Here is a 19,922-nt window from a genome sequence, read left to right as displayed (position 1 = left end):
TCACGGAATAACAGCATTGGGCCGCTCATAACTGTGATTTGAAATCATGAATAGAATTGTAATAAAACAAGAAAACAGGTTTCTGCTGCATTGCATGATATGTCTCGATAAATTGAATGGTCGCTTGTGTCCAACATTTACACCAATCCTGTTTGCTATCCCTCTTCACCTTGATCTTTACGCCCGCTACAGGTTATTGAGGCCCTACATGGTGGTAGGTATGGCTAAATTGACCGGATCATTTGGATTTACTTTAAGGCACTGCCTTGCCGCTACTATGATGGAAATCCCTCTTTCATCAATGCCCCATAGCAACGAGAAATCTATCACCTGCTCAACGCACATGGCTCAATTTTCAACATGGAAGAAGACAGCTCTGTATCTCACTTGTCTAGTCACGGCTCTAACAACCCTTCTTATCATTTTACTCTTCTTGTCTCTCTTTCACCCTGAGCAAAACGAAATATATGCCAGCCGGATAAGCCGAGACGAGGATGCGTTGGGTTTAAGCATCTTGTATGAAGGAGACTGCAAAGAGACAGCGAAAATAGATTTATGGCTCCATTTAGTCATCAAAATTATTGGTACCTCTATTTTAGCATCATCCAACTTCTTCATGCAAGGACTGGTAGCGCCTGTGCGAGCTGAAGTTGATGCTGCCCACAGATCAGGGCATTGGCTTGAGATTGGAGTCCCATCCCTCCTAAACTTCCGTTTTCTCAGTCGACGCAAGATAATTTATTGGTCGCTCTTCTGCCTCAGCTCGGTGCCGCTTCAACTTACTTTCAACGGTGCTGTCCTTGAAGCGAGGAGCACTAATGCCGCTATGGTTATTCTGGGCGCCGAGGAGCTCGTCAAGGGCGACTGGTATATCCGAGACCCAATCTATTACATGTCTATGGAGAATTACCGAAACAGCCAGCGGGAGCCATAGATGGACTATACAGCGATGATGCTGAAACGTATTAGCGATTCTTTAGTTGCCAATAAGACGGAAGGTAACTGGGAGAAGATGGCCTTCACAGACTGTATGGAGCGATAAAATCATCCAGAGAGAGATCTCATGCATTGTAGACATGCCATCTTTGTGATGTATGATTACGACGATTTTACATTCAGTTCAAGCAAGGGGTGGAAACCTGGTGACATATTGAAGAATAAGACCAACGTTCCTAACCTGAACGACACTAATCCTTTCTGGGGCTGGGATTTTATTTCACTAACTAATCATCCGGGAACTACCATTCATCGAACTGACGTTCAACCCTTTTCACTCACTTCCAAAGGCTGGGAGCTTGATAGTGAGGTGTCTGGTAAATGGATCTCTGGCACATGGGATTTCGAAGACACTCAAAACGTCTTTGACCCTGTATCCGGGCTATTCGTTACGGATCCTAGACATTTTACGGGAAAACACCGAGTCCTTCAAGTTGATCACTGTCTATCCGAAAGATTCATCGCGCCATGTCAAGTCAACGTTTCCAATAGTCTTCTTCTCATTGTTTGCGTTATGTGCACACTCAAATCTATGTTGTGTATCTTGGTCCTTCGACTTGGAGGCAATGAGGGTCCTTTGATGACTCCCGGAGACGCCATTGCCTCATTTATTGCCATACCAGATGAAGAAACCAAAGGAATGTGCACATTGAGCATGAAGGATCTGGCGACATTTCTCGTCAAAGAGCCCCATAGTACTGGTGGCATAACTGAAAACGGCAAATGGCTGCAAGGCCCAAGACAATGGGAAGCTGATACATCTACGCGGCGGTTTGGAGGATGTCATATCTTCTAATGGGGAGTTCTCTTGTTGTAGCTACAGCCATGCTAATTCTCGCATTATTGCACCAACCATTGTCAGTATAAAGACCGATTCTCTCAAGTTCAGTACTGATAGTCACATCAGAAACGAATCACAGTTTGGACAAACGCCTAATAACGAGAATGTAGACATCGGCACCCTATTGGATTTCCGGCTTGTACCGATGACAATGCTGGTAAACTTGCCACAGCTGGTCCTATCCGTCTGCTAATTCACGTATAACGGCCTCTTTACTCGCATGTTGTCTGAGTTTGAGTGGTCAAAATACAGTACAGAGTTCCGAGCTTTGCGTGTCACTGAACCTCAAGGGGAGCAGAAGTCTACATATCGTCTGCAGTTACCTTATCGCTTTTCAGTGCCTATAATTCTTGTCAGCACGTTACTCCATTGGATATACTCTAATTGCATCTATGTTAGCCACTCTCATAGTAAGTAGATACACCTATGTACTCTAGGATGTCTCTAATACGCAATAGAATACGAAGCTAATTGGCCATGTGACGTGATATTTATACTTGGTGTACAATTCTCCACAAAGGCAATTCTCATAGGTTTCTGTCTCAGTCTTGGTGTTGCCATTTCACCGGCACTTCTTGCCTACCTTAAACTACCAGGCACGATGGTCATTGCAGGAGGGAATTCTGCAGTCATATCAGCCGCCTGCCATTACCCTTTAACAAAGCTTCAACCTGTCATCGTCTCAAGATCCGGTCGCCAGAATGACGAGATTAGTGACCGCCTGATGGCCAACGAAGAGCATGGAGAGCTCGAGGAAGTGGCAAGACAGAAGGTTAAATGGGGAGTATTATTTCCTGGCAACGGTGATGAGAGCCTAGTTGGTCATTTGGGCTTTGGTACAAAGGACTCTGACATTGCGGAACCTGTTGAAGGCGAGTACTACAGTGGCTTGTGATAAAGTGTCAACCTGGATTGTTTCGTGATCATGATGTAGGCATATGAGAGCTAGGATTTTTTCAAATGTGACTGGGATCTGAGACCATGACACATATACTTTACTACAGTGACGCGTATTCCTGCAATTATGTCAATTGAGATGATGTGAGACTTTGATAGCTCTAAAATGAAATTCCATAATGAGTGTAGATATAAAGAATAGTAAGATTACAGTGTACGGAGCTGCAAGGCAATAATGGAATATCTGCATCAAGTTGTGACAGATACTGTCATGTATCTCCCCATGTGCACAACCGGGCAGGACGCTATCTAGAGAATGTATAATACGTCGACATTGGATAATCTGTTGAGTATAATGCGGATGACATTCTGCATTCTTATTAGCTTAGTCAGTAGAAGGATTACGTTTGTTTCTTTACTTACCTATTTCTTGGGGCATTGTTCACTGATCTTGTCAGGATCGGCACATTCGTAGAGCGCATCAGGGCAGCAGACCTTGCCGACGGGACAGAAAAAAGAGTCTCCGCACTTGGGACCAAAGGTAGCAACAGGAGGTGATGCCGCAATGGTGGCCATTGGTTCGTCGCGTCGTCCAAGATGCACTTCGCCTGATGGCGGAGCAGGACATTCCGCGAAGCATCCAATTTCAGCAACTCCATTAACAATAACCTCGCAGCATTTCGACTTGTCTGCAGGGCAAACTTGATCGCCGCATTTGTTTGGGTATGGTTCTCGACGCTCAAGAGCTTGGATGGGCGGGCATTCAGTAAAGCAGCCGAGCTCGGCCACTCCGTTGACAATGACCTCGCAGCACTTGGCTTTGTCGGCAGGGCACACCTGGTCGCCACACTTGTTGGGGTACGGCTGGGGCATGGCATTGACAGAGACGCTGAGAGCGATGGCGGCGATGGCGTTGGTGAAGAGCATGTTGAAGATTTGGGTAATTTCTGTTGAAATGATGATTCTTTAGTTGCGAAGTAAAGACTTGTTTACGTCTTGGTAGATATAGGAGTGTAAAAATGTGTTTGGTTTGTAAGATGATGTAACTGAGAGCTGGTGAGTGATCGTTTTCATTGCTGGGAATTGCTCTGAATTTATAGATCAAGAATCTATTGGTATAGCAGTACATTGTCCTCAAGATGACAAGATTTGAATCTCGATCATGTACCAAGCTCGTCTTCGCCGTTCGTAATCGGAGTGAAAGGACCGAATGTTTTGTTATTCGGACGACTCGAGACGTTGCATTGTCCCAAAAGAAATGCGCTTTAGCCGTGTAAAGCTACATGATGGATGTGACGGAAAGGTTCTCACGATTCTTTTTACACTCTATCGCCGGTCTCGGACCTCGGAAAAGAACTAAACACAACTTCTTTCGCCATGCTAGTAGGTAACTCTTCGATGTGACATTGTCGGGATTGGCCGCGGGGTAAAATCCTTCGAAATGGAACAATGTCATCATTCTGGTCCGACTAGACGTATCTCACAGATGACACTTGATGTATAGACTACAGCTATAAACTCTGGAATGTCCCTATAATTAGCTGATGATGCTGTTGAAAGTAGATGGTGAGAAACGGTTTTTACCGAGTGGCTTTTCTATGCCGTTGTAGTTACCCTGTAATTGGCTCTTTTACATAGAGGTCGCTTGTAACGTTTCCCCGCAGAATCTGTCCAATCGTAACGTTCTTGCAGATCCTCAACTTAGACCTGAAGAGTCTTAGCATATGCTAGGATATCAAATTTGTGCCTATTTATAGTTCTGGCAGGTACCGCATGATTTTAGCAAATGGAACACCAGCAGCAAATGTTAGAAAGCGGTATAGGTTAGTTGAGTTGACCATCTGATTATTTTCCACAGGACGGCACAAATTAATAATAGCATTATTTTATTTATCATCATGTCAAAATACTCACATTCAAGCATGCGAGTGTCAGTGTCCGCACACAGACGAATTAAAGAATGACGTGGTCTCTTCCAGCATAGTGGTAAGTTGCAAGGTACCTGACAACCACGGTCTTTACGTTGCATACCTAAGAGTACACTAGTTGTGTTTGAGAAATGCCGGAATGATAATCGCATCTTTATTATCAAATTAGTAGTCAAGGAGAGCGCCGACCTCTGAGCACGCTGATCTAAACCGAATCTCATCCCAACTGTCCCACCTATTGTCCGCCGTTTCTGGAAGTGTTGTCGACTCATACTCATGTCCAGCCCTGCAGATCAGTTCATCAATGCCAATGCCATTCGTGATGACAAGCATTCTAAGAAACTCGCTCCCCAAATCAGCAGTGAATGCTTGCCTTGCCGAAATAAGCATGGCTTGTCCTTCTCGAAGTTCTGTCCACTCGGCCTGGCCCTTTAGCTTTAGCAAAAATGTGCCTTCAATGACGCAAAAGCAATGGTCGACACTCGTGAAGTTTAGCCACCGATTGAGGAAGGGTCTGACTCGATGTACCTGCGAAGACTCCATGACTGAGATGGAGAACTTGCCTTCGCACTGCGTCTGTCTCACAAACGGCCGTGCTAGTACGCCACCGAATATCCACCGTGGACACGTGTAAGGATTCAAAGAATATGGGCGTAGAAATGTTGACAGAGACGCGTCTTGGTCTATGGGCTTTGCAGGATCAAAAGGGCGATACCCATCAATGTGTTGAGGGCCAGGAAGTTCACACTCTGCCTCGTCTTGATCCTCGTTTAGCGCTCCCAGTAGTGCGGCTGGATCTTCCAGAGTAGTGACAACCAGCAATTCTGATTCTGAAACTAATGATTGATAGCCATAGACAGTTCCCTAGTAGATTGGTTAACTTTCCAATATTGCAAAGACAAGAACTCTCTTACTGGCGGTATAAAAATAAAGTCTCCACCACGCAGTTGTTCTGTTTTGTCACCATCGAAGAAGAGGAAGCACCCAGTCCAGACTATAAAAGCAGCATATGCGTTTTTATGAGAGTAGAAACGCATGGTTTCATTTCCTGGGTTGGGAATGACATGAAGAATGGCAGTACTGGCCGTCTTTAGATCTGTAGATCTGATGATACGGGTTGCACTATCCTTTTCGGGCATCTCAATGACCCCGTCGCTCAATCTGAAGAGCCTCATAACTGCCGATTTAATATTTATAGGATTGAAGTTGCCGTGTTGAACTGTGCGAAATAACAGGGATAAAGAGTCAAGGGTTCCCCAGAGGATATCAATAGGATACCAAATGCGGCTGAAGGACTTTGAAGCTTGTTTCAGACGTGATGATTGCGATATTTAAAGGAATGGAACTTTGCATGTGATTTATTTTTTTCAAAGTGCTGACTCAGCAATCAGGGATTCCAATTAACCCAATTTCGGCAGTTATTGGCCAATCAATCTCAGCGGATGCTTCCTACAGGAGCAGTGCATTAGATGGTAACGAGATAGGGTTCTAGGACATGATTGCATAAACATTATTTATTATTATCATTCAAGTTTATAGAGACTGAACAGAAGTTGTGCCTGCCGCCCACGGAAAAGATTCGCTTAGTAGACCGCTCTGTTGTTACCGACATGACTATCCTGAACGTGCTGCTGTGGGGCGTAACCTGGCTGGGCATGAGTCTGGGGAACATGAGTCTGCGGAGCATGGGTCTGTGGGACATGGCTCGGCTGGTCGTAGTGGTCTTGCGCAGGATATTTTTCAACATGGTGCTCTTTGCGACGTTCCCGGACTTCGTGAAAGGCAGCTGTGAAGGCGTGGAAGAGACTGCAATAAATGTTAATTGTTTTCGCTAAGAATGCCGATAGACCGTCACTTACGTGCTAAGAATAGCCAAGATGAATGTACCCCATGGTAAGTTGCAGCTGTCGTCTGTGGTGTCTGTGTTGTTGCCAAAAACGCCCTGCACACCACGAGTGTCGTAGCAGCGTCTCGGACCAGCAGGACCACCATTGGGACGGGTAAGGACAGTGACAGCAATGAAGGCTCCAACAAAGGCAATGTCCAGAAGAACCCAAAGCCAGCGAAGCCATCTGGGACCACCGCCCTTGAGAAGCAGAGAGATGATCATGCCAATGAGGGTGTACAACACAGCAGCAGCAAGGATGCCCTCGACAGCGCCAAAGGCAGCACTGACACCTTGTCGGGTCTTGATAACGTTGACGATTTTGTAGACCTTGCGGAGACGGGCAGAAAATAGTCCGAGGGAAATGACAGAAGAGAGGAATTGACCAATGTGAGTCAAGCGGAGGATCCAACGGTAGAGACCAGAGTGCTTGAGCTTCTCTGGAACCCAGCGAGTCAAAAGACCTGTTTCGCGCTCAGGTTTATAAGTGGTGCCATAGTCGTTGCGCACAGTGGTGTTGTCGTGGTATGCCATATTGAATGAGTTGGGTTGATAAGATGAATGGCTTGACTCGATGTTGCAAAAAGAGTGTTGACATTGGAGCAAAATATATAGAACCTAGGAAATATTATTTGCAGGACACAATCATAATACCTGATTAATTCACCAATGACGACTTACATTGTCACAAGTAGCATAAGACGTCATGACAGAAGTACAAGCTCATGACACGCAAAAAGCGTCATCCGAGTCATTACAATGATCGACGCGCTCACAGCCACTCATTCACGTTGCACGACACTACAATGCGGGATGACGGCAGGAGGAAATTCCCTTCTACCATGGGATTTTGAGAATAATCCTGTTTATGGATATTAAGCTTAATCACTACTGACGCGTTGAACGGAATAAATGCTCCATGTCCTAGCACTGTTGCAATGCTTGGCTTACCTTGGCCCACATTAACTCACCTTGGCCTACGACTTTATTGCCGTGCTGCCGAGTTGCTTGGCTGTTACGACAGATTGGCGTACGCCAAGGTTTTAAAGAGGCATAGATTGAAACGATTCGTCCTGGTCAGATCTGGTCAATTCTTAAGACCTGTAACCGTATATCCGAAAAGGATAAGAGCAAGGTTAAGGATTTTAAGTAAGGCTGCATTAGTGGCGACTTGGTTTAATTAACCCTAGAAACTGGCTAACCCTAGTATAAGGCTGATATGTAACATTCAAGAGGATAATACTGGTGATACTACATAACTGATCTATGAAGTTAGGGGAAAGCATAGTTGAGACTGATGCTATAGGTTATGTCTTGGACCCATCCCTGCCGCTGTGGGGAACAGTCATTGTATTGTTGCTTGTGGCTGGGGAGGTTGGCGCTGTTGAAGGAGGATAGTATACTGTTGTATCTTTGATCCTAAATTAAATTACCTAGAACCAGGAAATTCACCATAAACCTGTTTACGATAATCTGTAAAATGTACCATTGGTGAACGTCGAAGAGACTGCACAATACGATCAAAAAGTCGGGACTTTGAATTCATGGCCGTCAAAGGTTAAGTTACCCTGGTCAGTCAGACCGATGCAATTTCATTGCAAACAGACCACTTTCAGCATGAAACATCATTTTAGTTAGTCTGTGCAACAAACAAACAGTCTTCAAGGCAGAAGCGAGTTAGTCTGTGTAACAAACAAACAGTCCCCAAGGCAGAAGCGCAAGAGACTGGTAGGATGCGACGCCACGACCTTATCTGCATAGTACCTAGGATCGTACTGTAGGCAAGTCACCCCACTTCCATTTGACGCACTGATGTTAGCTCAGCGTTGACCCTAGACAAAGTCGAGCCCAATCTTGATCAAGATTGTTGGGACAGTCATGTGGCTAAATCATGCGGCTCGTCCAATCTGGGTCGTCAAAGGCAGCTTAATTGATTCATGGAAACATGTTTTTAAAACGCAACTACATGATAAAACCTATGACATGTCCTGGCAATGGTGCCGTGATACAATGTGTACTAGATAGGTGCTAGCTCATATCGGAAGAAAGAAATTAGACCTCATGGCCATCGAAATCATCTGAAGTCAAAGCAACCAGGCTCTCCAGGTCACCCTTGTCCAAATCAGCCAAGATGTAGTCGAATTCGCCATCATCTTCATAACCACTGTTTGGTCCATCATCATCCACCAGCACCGCATTCTTTGTAACCCTCTCAGTTGTGAGGGTCGGTGCGCCGACAAAGAAAGCTCTCTTATAGTACAATTTCTGCACTTGAAGACCGAGGATGAAGTCTGCTGGCTTTCCAAAAGATGACTGCAGCCCCGACTCACTGGATGCTCCAGCTGTGGCGCCCAATTGCAGATCAATAGGGCCGGCTGGTGCAAGGACTTCACTTTCTGCTTTGCCCTCCATTCCGTGGCCATGCTTGGTGAGAATCGTTGCACCCCAAGCAATCTTGAGTCCGGTAACGAGGTACATTGGATGTTTATAGCCAAACATCTCATTGTAGTCAATAACATCTTGAAGTTTCAAGCATTTCTTGATGTAGGTGGATTGGGGGCAAAAGTAAATTGTCTCCAGTCTCTCCACGTTGTATATGTCTTTGTCCATTTGTTTGCCCTTGAGACTGGCATCGCCATGAACACTACTGTCAAGGAATCTGGCAAAGATGCGTCCTTCGCCGCTGTTTGTCTTCGTAAAGCTCGCAGTGACATTTTCCTTGACGTCCGTGTAGAGTTGGTCGGTTGGAATAGCGACTCGATTGGTAGACCCCTGGTTGATGGGATAGTAGTCCTTTAGATTTTCAACAAGCGTTCCGAGACCGAGAGGGCCGTCGGGAGGGGGTTGAGTCGTGAAATTGGGAGCGATATAATATGTTGGAATCTGTTTCTTGAGATTGTCCACTCTTGGGTTGTGTCCGAAGTTCATCTTGGGGTTCTAGGTGCTGAAATGAGTTGGGAAAGCGAAAGCGTGAACACTGCACATGTATTTCAAGGGGAATCCCAACTATCATAGTCCATACCAAATCAAGTTGTGACTGCAACCAAATCTACTCATTCGCCTTTGGCACACACAAACACGGAAGCCCTCGTACCATATGAAGGTTGTGTTACGATAAAATAATGACATGTTGTTTCATTTTGGCTAGAATACTACACCGCTCCCAGAGCGCAAGGACTGACCATGCGTCAAAGTTACGGGTTGGCTTAGTAGTGTTTTCGGTGAATCATAGATGCCCTTCAGCTATGCAAATTACCGCCACCAATTTTATAAAGCCAATCAACAGGTTTCGTGAAACAACAAATGCATATAGACTACACCGCCTCAGAGATGGCTGTTATTCCCTGCTATCCTCCACCATCAGATTTTACGCATAATCTTCTGAATCATGCTCACAGCTTCTGCTTGTATAGCCCATTGACGGCCCGGAAAAACAAAATCGTAACCATCCCTTGGTGTAGCCATTGCCCGAAATATTTCTTCCATGCCCCGTTTTTGGTACAAGGCTCTGAGCTTGTGTGGACTGAGCTTGGTGCATTTGTGCTGAGCAAGTTCAAGGATGTCTGCAGCAATACCCACAGCAATTGGTACTGCAAACGATGTCCCGGATTTCCACACATCGGTCCCATTCCATCGTAATGGAATGGAAACGCCGAGCGTGGCAAAGTTGGACTTGTTCACGAGAGGTGAAGGGTTCATATTGCCCTTATTTCCCTTGCCGTCTGTTGCATGAATGCACAGCACACCATCTCGACGTGCTGGCCTGGATCGCCCAGAAAGACCCCCGTTATTTGAGGCTGCAGCCATGATAAGCTTACCCTTTCCAAGGGCTTTATCTAGTGCTGTTTCAATGAGATCATCTTCTTCATGAAAGCCAAAGGACATGGAAATGATGTGCGCGTCGCACTTATCAACAGCCCAGTCGATTGCCTAGAGAATGAAATGTCAGCACTGATGTCTCGTGTAACCGGACAGTGTCATCAGGGCCGCATACCTCAGCAATTCGAGGCATACCCTCAGCGTCGATGATCTTGTCAGTGCATATCTTGATAATAACGATTTCAGCCGCAGGGGCCGTTTTCAGTAGCAGTTGTGTGACGTGGGTTCCGTGCCCGTACGAGTCTTCTTGCCAGCTGTCAGGGTCGCCGACAAAACTCTTGCTTAACCGGAAATTTATGCGACTAGTGGCGATGGCGGAACGCATATGTGGCTGATGATCGTCTATACCAGAGTCCAAGACAGCGATGCGAATTTCTTTCTTTATCGGTTCACAAGGCTTGACGCTCTCTCGGACTGAGTGTATCATTCGGAAGAAAAGCTGTAGCTCACGCATAAATTCAGTATCCGAATGCCCTGTCAGATATGTCAATTAAAAATAATCTTTTGGAGACCTTTTAAAGTGAATGAACTTACTTGTCTGTACACTCGCGGCATCATTATCATCGTCGAACATACTGTCATATCTGATGATTTGCTCATGGGCGGGGCAAGGAGGCGACTACCCCCAAGCATTCCTTCGAAAATTGGCTTTAGCTCTCCAAAGCTACTCATGCTGCACTTGAATAAAGGCTCAAGAATGTGACGGTAAATGACAGCGAGCTCTTTCCTCTCCGTAACGATATCTGAGTTGTGCAAATCGTCCACAAGGTTGTCAAAATCGAGACAAGCGTCTGCGATACGGCGATAGTCATCAGTAACATCATCTTTCCAGACGTACAATATTTGTGATAGACGTTCGCGGTTCGACCTCTTTCCATTCCACGGCTTTGTATCGTCGTCAACCCAGTACGCTCGACGATTAACTTCCAATTCCAAGACTAGAATGCCAAAGGCAGCGATTTTGTCGCTCTGAAGCCCTGCGTCCTGCCTTGGCTCCAATGTGCAATAGATCCGTGGAAACCATCGTCTCAACTGTTTAGTTGCGGGTGACGGCACAAAGATACAATCCGGATACAGATGCTGCTGAATCCAAGGACTGTCGCTGAGCTTGAACAGAGATACTGCGAGTAAAACCCCTACCAACCTGCGCTGTTTGAGGGTGAGCTTGGTATCGTGGGTGAGATGGTAGTCCAAAGAATGTTGTTCACCAGCCAAGCTATGCTGTTCATTCTCAGTGTTGCTGTTGGTGATCCACATGCCTTCCAAATTGAAAGCAACGTTTAGTGCATCCGCTTTTGCATTATCTGTCGGTGTAGGGGAACATATGTGGCCAAAAGAGAATATCTCTTCTAAAGGTTCGCCAAGCAACCTGATTAGATATTGCAACATTAGCATGTGGCTTCTTTGACCATCAGGTAGGTACCCACACTGTAAAAATAGCGGAGACCCAGTCTGCACCTTTACATGTCCGAATATCCATCTTCAGCTGGTCTTCCTTGAACCCGGACAACTCGAGTTTGACTACGTGTGGAGTTCCGCACGCTCTGTCGTCTGCCATCTGAGTGAAGAGAGAAGTACACGTGGATGCGAATTCATGAGCATTGAAAATTTCTTCCAATTCATCAGAATCCCATTCTCGGAGTTGGAACCCTGCTATCCAGGTACCTGTAACAGACCCCAACCCAGTCCCCTCGATGGACATCTTGAACTGATATATCGTTCTCCGTAATACTCCAATTTTTTCCAGATCTCTGGGAAATTGGATATACATATCCACTCGCTCCAGCGGTGTTGATAGGTGTTTTCTGCTCCAGCTTGACTCAGTGCCAATGTCGATGTCGCTCACATCCGAGATGTCAGAAGTGTCGTCATACGATGATGACTCTTGGGGCATTTGGATAATTTTCCATATTGCGGCCAATTTGGGGAAACGAGCAAAAGACTTTGGCTCGAGAATAGGCTAGGAAGGAGGTCAAAATCGTCCTACTGTCGCGCCATGATATGGAGGAAGGCGGCTTTGTAGAACTAACCGGCGATGTTTCTTGTAAGATATCTGATTCAATCAAATCCTCAAACTCATGTAGCAACTTTTGCAAACTGTTGTCAAGATTCAGTAAATATGTCCCGTCTTCGATAAAGTCTTCGATGTTGATTATTTCCAGGCTCGTATTGTTGGACGTCAAATACTTTTCAATAAGATTGATATCAATTTCCAGTCTGTCCCTGTCATGTGCTCCCAAAGGTCCGTAAAAGCCCCGATCGATATCTCCTTCGTTTGGAACGCTCTCGGCGTTGAAAAAGAAAGGGTGAATAGTCTTGAGGGCTTGCCACGTAGTAGTAACTTCTCGAGCAATGTTCATTTTGCAGGCCGTAGGAGTGGGATGAAGTCACGGACGTCCAAGTGGCAACATTGAAAATGAAGGAACAAAGAAGGCGAAGGCGAAGGCGAAGGTCATGGCTTTTTGAGAGTGCGGTTGTTAATATGGGCGCTTGCAGCTGGCTTTTCAGAGTGCTTTGATGCATCCGCCTGACAAAGCAATTCTTTGGTACCTAATGTACAGTATCTACCCACCCGTAGCCGAGTTTTGTTTCAGCTTTGTTGTTCTATTTCGAGTATGTCACACAGACTGTCGGTGAACCCCGCTTCATCGGACTCGTCCGGATCAGAGAATTATTTCAGAAGCCCAAAATCCCTTTGAACTTCTCCCACTGTCACCAAAACAACACTAAACATCCGCAAATATGGACGCAACCGATGAGAATGAAACCACAGTCTTGTTTGACCTTATCCACCAATGTCTTACTTCATTTGACCGTGTAGTCAAATGTAATGGCGCTGTACTCTTGACACGATCGCTTGAGCCACATGATAGTACGAAAATTGGACGGACGCCAGTACGGACGCCCTTTAACTTCCTGGGTCTCAGGAACAGGTTCTCCTTCTGGATTGATTCTATCGGAGCTTTTTCCGTCAAGGAACCGACGTTGGATCAAAGATTACAAGGCTGCGGCAGTGTCTCTGCAAACATAGCCAACTCGTTAAATACAATTCTCAAGAATTTGCATCGCGGTAGGTTTAAACCCCTTACAATCATCAATGAATTCAAGATCAAGTTACTAAATCGTGCCATACTATTTGTATAGTCGATTCCAGACCCGAGAGTGGTACGATTCCTTCAAACGAGGCATGCACGCCAGCACAAGAGGCCTTTCTATCAAGATGGGACCATCATTGTCAGGTAATTGACATTGCAATTGATGGACTGGATGAAATAGTTATTCGCATGAGGAAAACCTCGGCGAAATTTCTCCAATACTGAGACTCGACAAGACAAACTCAAGAGGATATGATGTTTCGTGAGTACATTACATCACTGGTCCGGTACAGATTCCCAGCCGCCCGTAACAAACTTTGTCGACAATTAGGAGATGACATAGCTGCCAGACGCCTAATACTGATGCAAACAAAACGACAATCAAGACGACGCGCTGTAAAGCGGCCGCTTGAGACCATGCCCCTCAGCAATAAAGACAAAGCTGATGACCCGAACCCGGCACAGCCGGCCAAACGTCGAGACAAAGACAGAAGCGGATCGTATCCGATAGTTATAACAGGCCTCACCAACGATTCTCTACCAGATCCACGAGAACTATCAGTGGGGCGACTTCACACACCACCTAAAAAGGCTCTTCCAACACTCGTGAGCAATATGGGCACAGCGAAGCAAGACTCTTTCATTTATCCGCCACTTCCCAAGGTTACTCCTGGGGCGACGTATGTCCGATGCCCGTTTTGCCTAATGGCATTGGAAATTGGAGGTTCTGAACAAGACAACATGAATAACTGGAAAAGTCATATAGACCAAGATGTTGAGCCGTATGGCTGCATTTCTCCGGAATGTTCTCAGTCTCTTCTTTTCTTTGTTCATCGTCGTGACTGGGAGTCCCACATGGAGTCAGCACATTCAAAGGACTGGTTGCGAAAGGTCCACGCACTGACATGGTTCTGTGATTTTGGCCATGACCCTCCTGTCATGTTTCAAACAGAAGTACTGTGGAAAGAACATATGGTGGACCCTAAATCGCATTCAAGTCGATGGAGAATGCCCACTCCATTCCAGCTTGTCGCTCTGTCTTCGCAGCGGCAACGAATTACACCTCGCGACCAATTCGAATGTCCACTATGCGAACGGGTTCCCGATGAACTCTCGGAAATGGTGGCAAACAGCGAAGGAGATCTGACAGCAATGCACAATATTGTCGTGTCACATGTAGCAGGCCATATCAAATCACTATCTATGATGGCCCTACCGTCTCTGGATGTTTCTGCCGAGGGAATAAGGGACAATGACAACGACTCGTTGCTTTTCGCCCGGGGTTCCTTCCAAAAACTATCGAACCCAGACTCAATTGCTCAACCACCCAGTGGTCGAGACTACATGGAGGATGATACCTTGCCTTCCCTACCATGGTCGTTTGAGGATCGTGACAGTATTGCATCAGTATTGCATGACCACAGCATGTCCTGGGATGACGAGTTCCCTGACTATACACAGCCAGAAGCCCCACCCGAGTCAGCCGAGGAGCATTGGCTTGAAGAATGGGCCTTGTGGGAGAATGAGCATGACCCTGCATTGCACGAATATCCAGAGAATGACCCGATTCTGACTCATTTCAGAATATTACAGAAACCTGACTTTTTTGTCAACGCACAAGATGGAACAAGGACAGAGTTATCTTTTGCTGCACAATTTGGTGACATTGATGCAGTCAATCGCCTGTTGACCTTGGGTGTGGATATCGACTTGGCGGACCAAGATGGTCAAACTCCATTGTTATGGGCAGCATATAAAGGACATGAAGCCATTGTGCAATTACTCCTTAAAAACGCCGCACGAGTTGAGAAAGCTGACCGAGTCTATGGCCGCACACCTTTGTCATGGGCTGCGTCGAAAGGACACCAAGATGTGGTACGTTTACTTCTAAGTAATGGAGCAAACGTAAATGCTGTTGACAACTCACAACGAACACCACTGTCCTGGGCAGCCTCCAGAGGCCATTTGAATACGATACGCCACCTAATCGAGGCCGGTGCAGACAAAGAGTTGGCAGACTCTGGATCAGGGCGAACCCCACTCTCATGGGCTGTGTCAAACGACCAGGAAGCGGTTGTGAAGCTGCTTCTCAAACAAGGCGTTGGGTTCGACACACTCGATGAATCCCACCGAGCACAGCTTTCTTGGTCTGCAGAGTAAGACTATGAAGGGATTATGGAATTACGTATTGGCTATGGTGATGACTTGGAGGTCTTTGAGCCTGAATCACAACAAACACTGCCATTATTGGCGTCTCTAGGAGAATGTGAGGGGGGTAGTCCGACTGCTGTTAAACCATGGAGCAAACGCAGACGCGGGTGACTAGCAAGGTTGGACTGTCGGGTCTTGGTCTATTGATCACGAAAACGATGGAATTGCTCGACTGCTTAAGTCCTTTGGCGCAAAGACTTAGAATATTTCGCAAACTGTTTTTCTTGTTTCTCATTTGTAACATACATGGTCATTGTCATGTTTTTTTATCTATTCTGCTTTTTATGTACATTTTTTTGTTGACTCGAGTACATGATCAATACAAACGAGTTCAAAATCCATCGCCATACTACGACAGGCTCTTCCAGCACTTGTCACTGCAGTTCAAGCATTACTATCACTGACCAACCCAGCCAGCGACTTAGAACAGACATCAATACGCTTCTTTTCGGGGGTATCAAAACGATCTATCTCGTCGGACCAAGGAATTCCGCGCTGTGCTCCTAAGCTCTGGATGGTGATAGCAACAGCCTTGTTAGCGCGAACAACGGTGCTCTTCATATCCCATGTTCCTTTCTCTTTTTGTCGCAGATACTACGAGGCATAAGCCCCTGTAAACGTGTCCCTAATTGTCGAGCGGTCAACACCTGTAAAGCCGTGCCATGTGACAAGGACTTACCCTGCGCCTGTGGTGTCTTCGAATTTCACGTCGTATGCTGGGCAATGGCCATTTCCTTTCGCGTTGGCGTAGAAGGCACCCTTGGAGCCAAGGGTGATTACCACGTTGGCTACACCTCGGTTTAAGATTTCTTGAGCAATGGCGAGCCAAGTATCTTGGTTCACATCATGTCTGTCTCGCCCTGACATGATAGCTGCTTCTGACTAGTTGACGAGCAGATGTGTTACATGTTTGTAGAGTAGCTTGTTGATCTTGCTTGCAGGTGCTGCGTTGAGACAAAAGTCGATTCCAGCATTACCGGCAGTTGTCAGCATGGTTTCGACGACATGCTTGTCGATTTCCATCTGGGCGACAACCAAGTCGGGACGGATACAGTCTCCAAGCTGCTCTGCCGTGAGAAAGTCATCTTTCGTCCAGGTTGCTGTCGCGCCTAGGGTGAAGAGGCATCGGTTCTCGCGCGTCGTTTCTTCAATCATGACGAAGCAAACACTCGTACGTGCGTCTGGGACTGTCACGACACCGGATATATCGACGCCATTCTTGTTTAGCTCAACAATGAACCTTTCACCGTATCTATCATCACCAACGGCACCAATCATTTTGACTCGAATATTGTCATTATGCGAATCTGTCATCATTTGTTGCGCTGTTGCTGCCGTGCGTGGCTGACCCGACGGTTGTTCAAAGTCAATGTTGCCCGAGGTGGCTACTGAATCAAGACAGTCCTGCTTTTGCGAGAGCCATCCGTGGCATGTTCGGAATGTGGCAATTGCTGAATTGGCTCCTTTGCCGCCAAGAGCCTCTTGGTAATGGCTTCCAAGGACGCTCTCGCCGCGATCAGGAATACGGCTCGCAATCATGATCAAATCGTCATCCAAGCCGCCGATAACCGCAATGGTATTTGGTGCCATCTTCTCTTTGTCTGTCAGATACGAAGATACCGCGACGGTGAATGTCGGTGGGTAAACAGTCAGACAAAGCAGGCTCTGTCTGGGGTATTAATTGCGCTGAGCTTCTTTGAAACCAACAAACAAGCCTGTACTTCCACACCAACGCACCATTACACAGACCCTCGGCGATTGCCGCCACAATGTTGGTGGCGTCAAAGCAGCCAACACCAAGTAAACACATACTTACAAACAAATACAAGTAGCTATTGATCAAGGACCGCACGCCCGCACTCGCCTTTGTACTGTTTTCTCACAAACTCCGGCAAACAAGAGGGTGTGTTACCGTCATTGTCAATTGCAGTCTAGAACATCGTAATAGACGGCCAGAGCCGGTGCAGCGTTGTTGCTAAATATGACAAAATGGTGTCAACGAAGATGAAATGAGGGAGCTTTACTCAGCGCAGTTCACCGACACCCATCGTGGCATAGCCCCATGTTTCTCGTTTGACACTGTGACTTTAATTCATTTTCATTGTTGAGAGAGATCCCAGACGTTTTGCTTCGTAATATCCATGTCAATGCAAGAAATGTTTTAACAGAAGTCTGAACAACAACAAGTTACGGAAAATAGCGATGTGGAATTTGCAACGACTACATTTCTCCCTCCATATACAACTTTCGGTAGGAAGCAATCTATACTGATCCTTTATCTTGCATCATATGCCGCATCTTTCTCCCCGCTCTCATCGTTCATCTTCTTTCCAGCAATAGATGATATATCCGAGGGTCTGCACGTATCGGTGTCGCGTATCAATCTTACTATCACCTCCTACATGATAGTGGCCGGCCTCGCCCCAGCGATTCTCGGAGATCTCGCTGATAAGGTTGGTCGTCGTATTGTCCATATCTTCATGATGACGATCTACTGCGCGGCGAATATTGGCTTGGCATTCCAGAGTAACTGGACAGCTCTCTTTGTACTCCGAATGGTACAGAGTGCAGGAAGCGCTGGTGAGTTGTCCAGTACTACTAATGCTCTAATTGGCATATTCCCTTCAAAGTTTGAAAATTATTGACGGCTAAAGCTACCATTGCACTCGGATATGGTGTCGTCTCAGACATTGCTCCGCCCTCTGAACGTGGCTCCTTGGTTTCGATTATGGTGTTGGGGTAAGTGCCAATACGGGCAGAGACAAACAAACCCTGGCAGCAAATACCAAAACTCGATTTTTTCGTCCTACTAGAGCACTCCAGCGTTCTATGATATTTATGCTTACCTGACTTTAGACTCAATATTGCGACCGCAGTTGGCCCAATCATAGGTGCTGCGCTAACCAGCTATCTCACTTGGCGCTGGATTTTCTGGTTACTTGCCGTTCTATCAGGCACTTGCCTTCTCATGCTAGCTTTCTTCCTTCTGGAGACAGCGCGCTCAATTGTTGGTGATGGCTCGGGCCGAGTCTCTGGTCTGCGGCGAACGATCCTGTCGTATCTGCAGAGTTTATCGAAATCATTGTCCCATGATAAAAGAGACGAACACAGAAACGACCCCATTACCCCAAACGAAGGGCCCACTGGTACAATTGTCAGATCACTCAACCCATTGGGTAGTTTGAAGCTACTTTGGGCTAAAGACACGTTGTTGATCACGTTGATCTTTGGAATTTTCTATATGAACCTGAGCGCTCTGCAGGCTTCCACATCAACGCTGTTCGTCAGTGTATATGGTGTATCGGGTCTCCAGCTAGGTTTGATCTATCTTCCATCGGGGATGGGATACTGTCTCGGGGCATATGGTGCCGGTAAGACTACAACCTGATCTGTGCCAAAGTCTTTTCTAATGTCGTGGTAAGTTAGATCCTATTCGATACACGTATAACTGTAATAACGCGCATTAAGCTGACAGACTTTTATTCAGGTCGTCTTTTAGACCACGACTATCGTCTGATAGCAAGAAAGCATGACATAAACGTCAATGTCAGGGCTGGTGATGATCTTGACAGCTTTCCGATAGGAGAAGCCAGGTTTCGGAGCATCTGGTATCTTATCAGTGTTGGAGCTGTTTCCTTGATCGGTTACGGTTGGGCAATTCATTTCCAAGCAGTGAGTGCCAAGTATAGAACACTCTCACGTCATTTGCTAATATGCATACAGAACATGGCAGTTCCTTTAGTGCTTCACTTTCTTATAGGATGTTCCACCGCTATCATTTTCAATGTAAGATCTTACTCGCACAACCGTCAAATTCATCTTACACAGTTCTCACTAATACACGATGGTACATAGATGTGTGGTACACTGCTGGTAGACGTCCACCCAAAGTCACCATCATCAGCGCAAGCAGCAAATAGCATCGTGCGAGCATTTCTCGCTGGGGGTAGTACGGGTCTTGTCCAGGTCTTTATAGATGCAATGGGTGTCGGATGGACATTTGCTCTATTTGGTGTGGTGAGCTTTAGTTCTGTTCTAGCTGCATGGCTAGAATGGAGGTGCGGTCAGGGCTGGAGAGAAGTGATAAGGGCAAATGGCATCAACCGGTAATTCATCGAACTGCCATGAGATTCGGATATATTGTCGAATATTCCAAAACTCATTAGCCTCCACAGACTTTGATCAACTGC

At 46.3% G+C, this 19,922-nt stretch overlaps 12 protein-coding genes across 12 annotated transcripts; 5 read left to right on the top strand and 7 right to left on the bottom strand.

Annotated features, from left to right (window-relative positions):
* Positions 1-208: 208 nt before the first annotated feature.
* FGSG_13793 (uncharacterized protein) lies at positions 209-934 on the top strand (the record flags this gene model as incomplete). Its single annotated transcript, XM_011321287.1, has 1 exon — positions 209-934. One exon carries the CDS (start codon positions 209-211, stop codon positions 932-934), a length of 726 nt encoding a protein of 241 aa, XP_011319589.1.
* A 156-nt stretch (positions 935-1,090) lies between these two features.
* FGSG_13792 (uncharacterized protein) lies at positions 1,091-1,792 on the top strand (the record flags this gene model as incomplete). Its single annotated transcript, XM_011321286.1, has 1 exon — positions 1,091-1,792. The coding sequence occupies one exon, from the start codon at positions 1,091-1,093 to the stop codon at positions 1,790-1,792; it is 702 nt and encodes a 233-aa protein (XP_011319588.1).
* Positions 1,793-2,438: 646 nt separating this feature from the next.
* FGSG_13791 (uncharacterized protein) lies at positions 2,439-2,732 on the top strand (the record flags this gene model as incomplete). The annotated part of the gene is made up of 1 exon (XM_011321285.1): positions 2,439-2,732. The coding sequence occupies one exon, from the start codon at positions 2,439-2,441 to the stop codon at positions 2,730-2,732; it is 294 nt and encodes a 97-aa protein (XP_011319587.1).
* A 425-nt stretch (positions 2,733-3,157) lies between these two features.
* FGSG_10585 (uncharacterized protein) lies at positions 3,158-3,661 on the bottom strand (the record flags this gene model as incomplete). Its single annotated transcript, XM_011321284.1, has 1 exon — positions 3,158-3,661. One exon carries the CDS (start codon positions 3,659-3,661, stop codon positions 3,158-3,160), a length of 504 nt encoding a protein of 167 aa, XP_011319586.1.
* A 1,166-nt stretch (positions 3,662-4,827) lies between these two features.
* On the bottom strand, positions 4,828-5,801 carry FGSG_10584 (uncharacterized protein; the record flags this gene model as incomplete). The annotated part of the gene is made up of 2 exons (XM_011321283.1): positions 4,828-5,526; positions 5,577-5,801. The coding sequence occupies 2 exons, from the start codon at positions 5,799-5,801 to the stop codon at positions 4,828-4,830; spliced, it is 924 nt and encodes a 307-aa protein (XP_011319585.1).
* Positions 5,802-6,245: 444 nt separating this feature from the next.
* On the bottom strand, positions 6,246-7,081 carry FGSG_10583 (uncharacterized protein; the record flags this gene model as incomplete). The annotated part of the gene is made up of 2 exons (XM_011321282.1): positions 6,246-6,468; positions 6,522-7,081. 2 exons carry the CDS (start codon positions 7,079-7,081, stop codon positions 6,246-6,248), a joined length of 783 nt encoding a protein of 260 aa, XP_011319584.1.
* Positions 7,082-8,599: 1,518 nt separating this feature from the next.
* On the bottom strand, positions 8,600-9,475 carry FGSG_10582 (uncharacterized protein; the record flags this gene model as incomplete). Its single annotated transcript, XM_011321281.1, has 1 exon — positions 8,600-9,475. The coding sequence occupies one exon, from the start codon at positions 9,473-9,475 to the stop codon at positions 8,600-8,602; it is 876 nt and encodes a 291-aa protein (XP_011319583.1).
* Positions 9,476-9,907: 432 nt separating this feature from the next.
* Positions 9,908-10,751, bottom strand: FGSG_13790 (uncharacterized protein; the record flags this gene model as incomplete). Its single annotated transcript, XM_011321280.1, has 2 exons — positions 9,908-10,477; positions 10,542-10,751. The coding sequence occupies 2 exons, from the start codon at positions 10,749-10,751 to the stop codon at positions 9,908-9,910; spliced, it is 780 nt and encodes a 259-aa protein (XP_011319582.1).
* Positions 10,752-11,002: 251 nt separating this feature from the next.
* FGSG_13789 (uncharacterized protein) lies at positions 11,003-12,786 on the bottom strand (the record flags this gene model as incomplete). Its single annotated transcript, XM_011321279.1, has 3 exons — positions 11,003-11,795; positions 11,854-12,386; positions 12,457-12,786. Coding segments are annotated over 3 exons (1,656 nt in total), but the record flags the coding sequence as incomplete, so codon positions are not given.
* A 382-nt stretch (positions 12,787-13,168) lies between these two features.
* FGSG_10581 (uncharacterized protein) lies at positions 13,169-15,681 on the top strand (the record flags this gene model as incomplete). Its single annotated transcript, XM_011321278.1, has 4 exons — positions 13,169-13,496; positions 13,581-13,665; positions 13,703-13,783; positions 13,815-15,681. The coding sequence occupies 4 exons, from the start codon at positions 13,169-13,171 to the stop codon at positions 15,679-15,681; spliced, it is 2,361 nt and encodes a 786-aa protein (XP_011319580.1).
* A 435-nt stretch (positions 15,682-16,116) lies between these two features.
* On the bottom strand, positions 16,117-17,322 carry FGSG_10580 (uncharacterized protein; the record flags this gene model as incomplete). The annotated part of the gene is made up of 3 exons (XM_011321277.1): positions 16,117-16,240; positions 16,412-16,614; positions 16,738-17,322. The coding sequence occupies 3 exons, from the start codon at positions 17,320-17,322 to the stop codon at positions 16,117-16,119; spliced, it is 912 nt and encodes a 303-aa protein (XP_011319579.1).
* A 179-nt stretch (positions 17,323-17,501) lies between these two features.
* On the top strand, positions 17,502-19,816 carry FGSG_10579 (uncharacterized protein; the record flags this gene model as incomplete). The annotated part of the gene is made up of 9 exons (XM_011321276.1): positions 17,502-17,532; positions 17,565-17,635; positions 17,901-18,312; positions 18,387-18,471; positions 18,589-19,103; positions 19,220-19,404; positions 19,456-19,518; positions 19,588-19,749; positions 19,784-19,816. 9 exons carry the CDS (start codon positions 17,502-17,504, stop codon positions 19,814-19,816), a joined length of 1,557 nt encoding a protein of 518 aa, XP_011319578.1.
* Positions 19,817-19,922: the final 106 nt, after the last annotated feature.

Source organism: Fusarium graminearum, chromosome 1 (genome assembly GCF_000240135.3).
Source record: "Fusarium graminearum PH-1 chromosome 1, whole genome shotgun sequence".
NCBI lineage: Eukaryota > Fungi > Ascomycota > Sordariomycetes > Hypocreales > Nectriaceae > Fusarium > Fusarium graminearum.
Note: the sequence above shows the minus strand (reverse complement) of the source record. Positions and strands in the feature narration are given on the sequence as shown.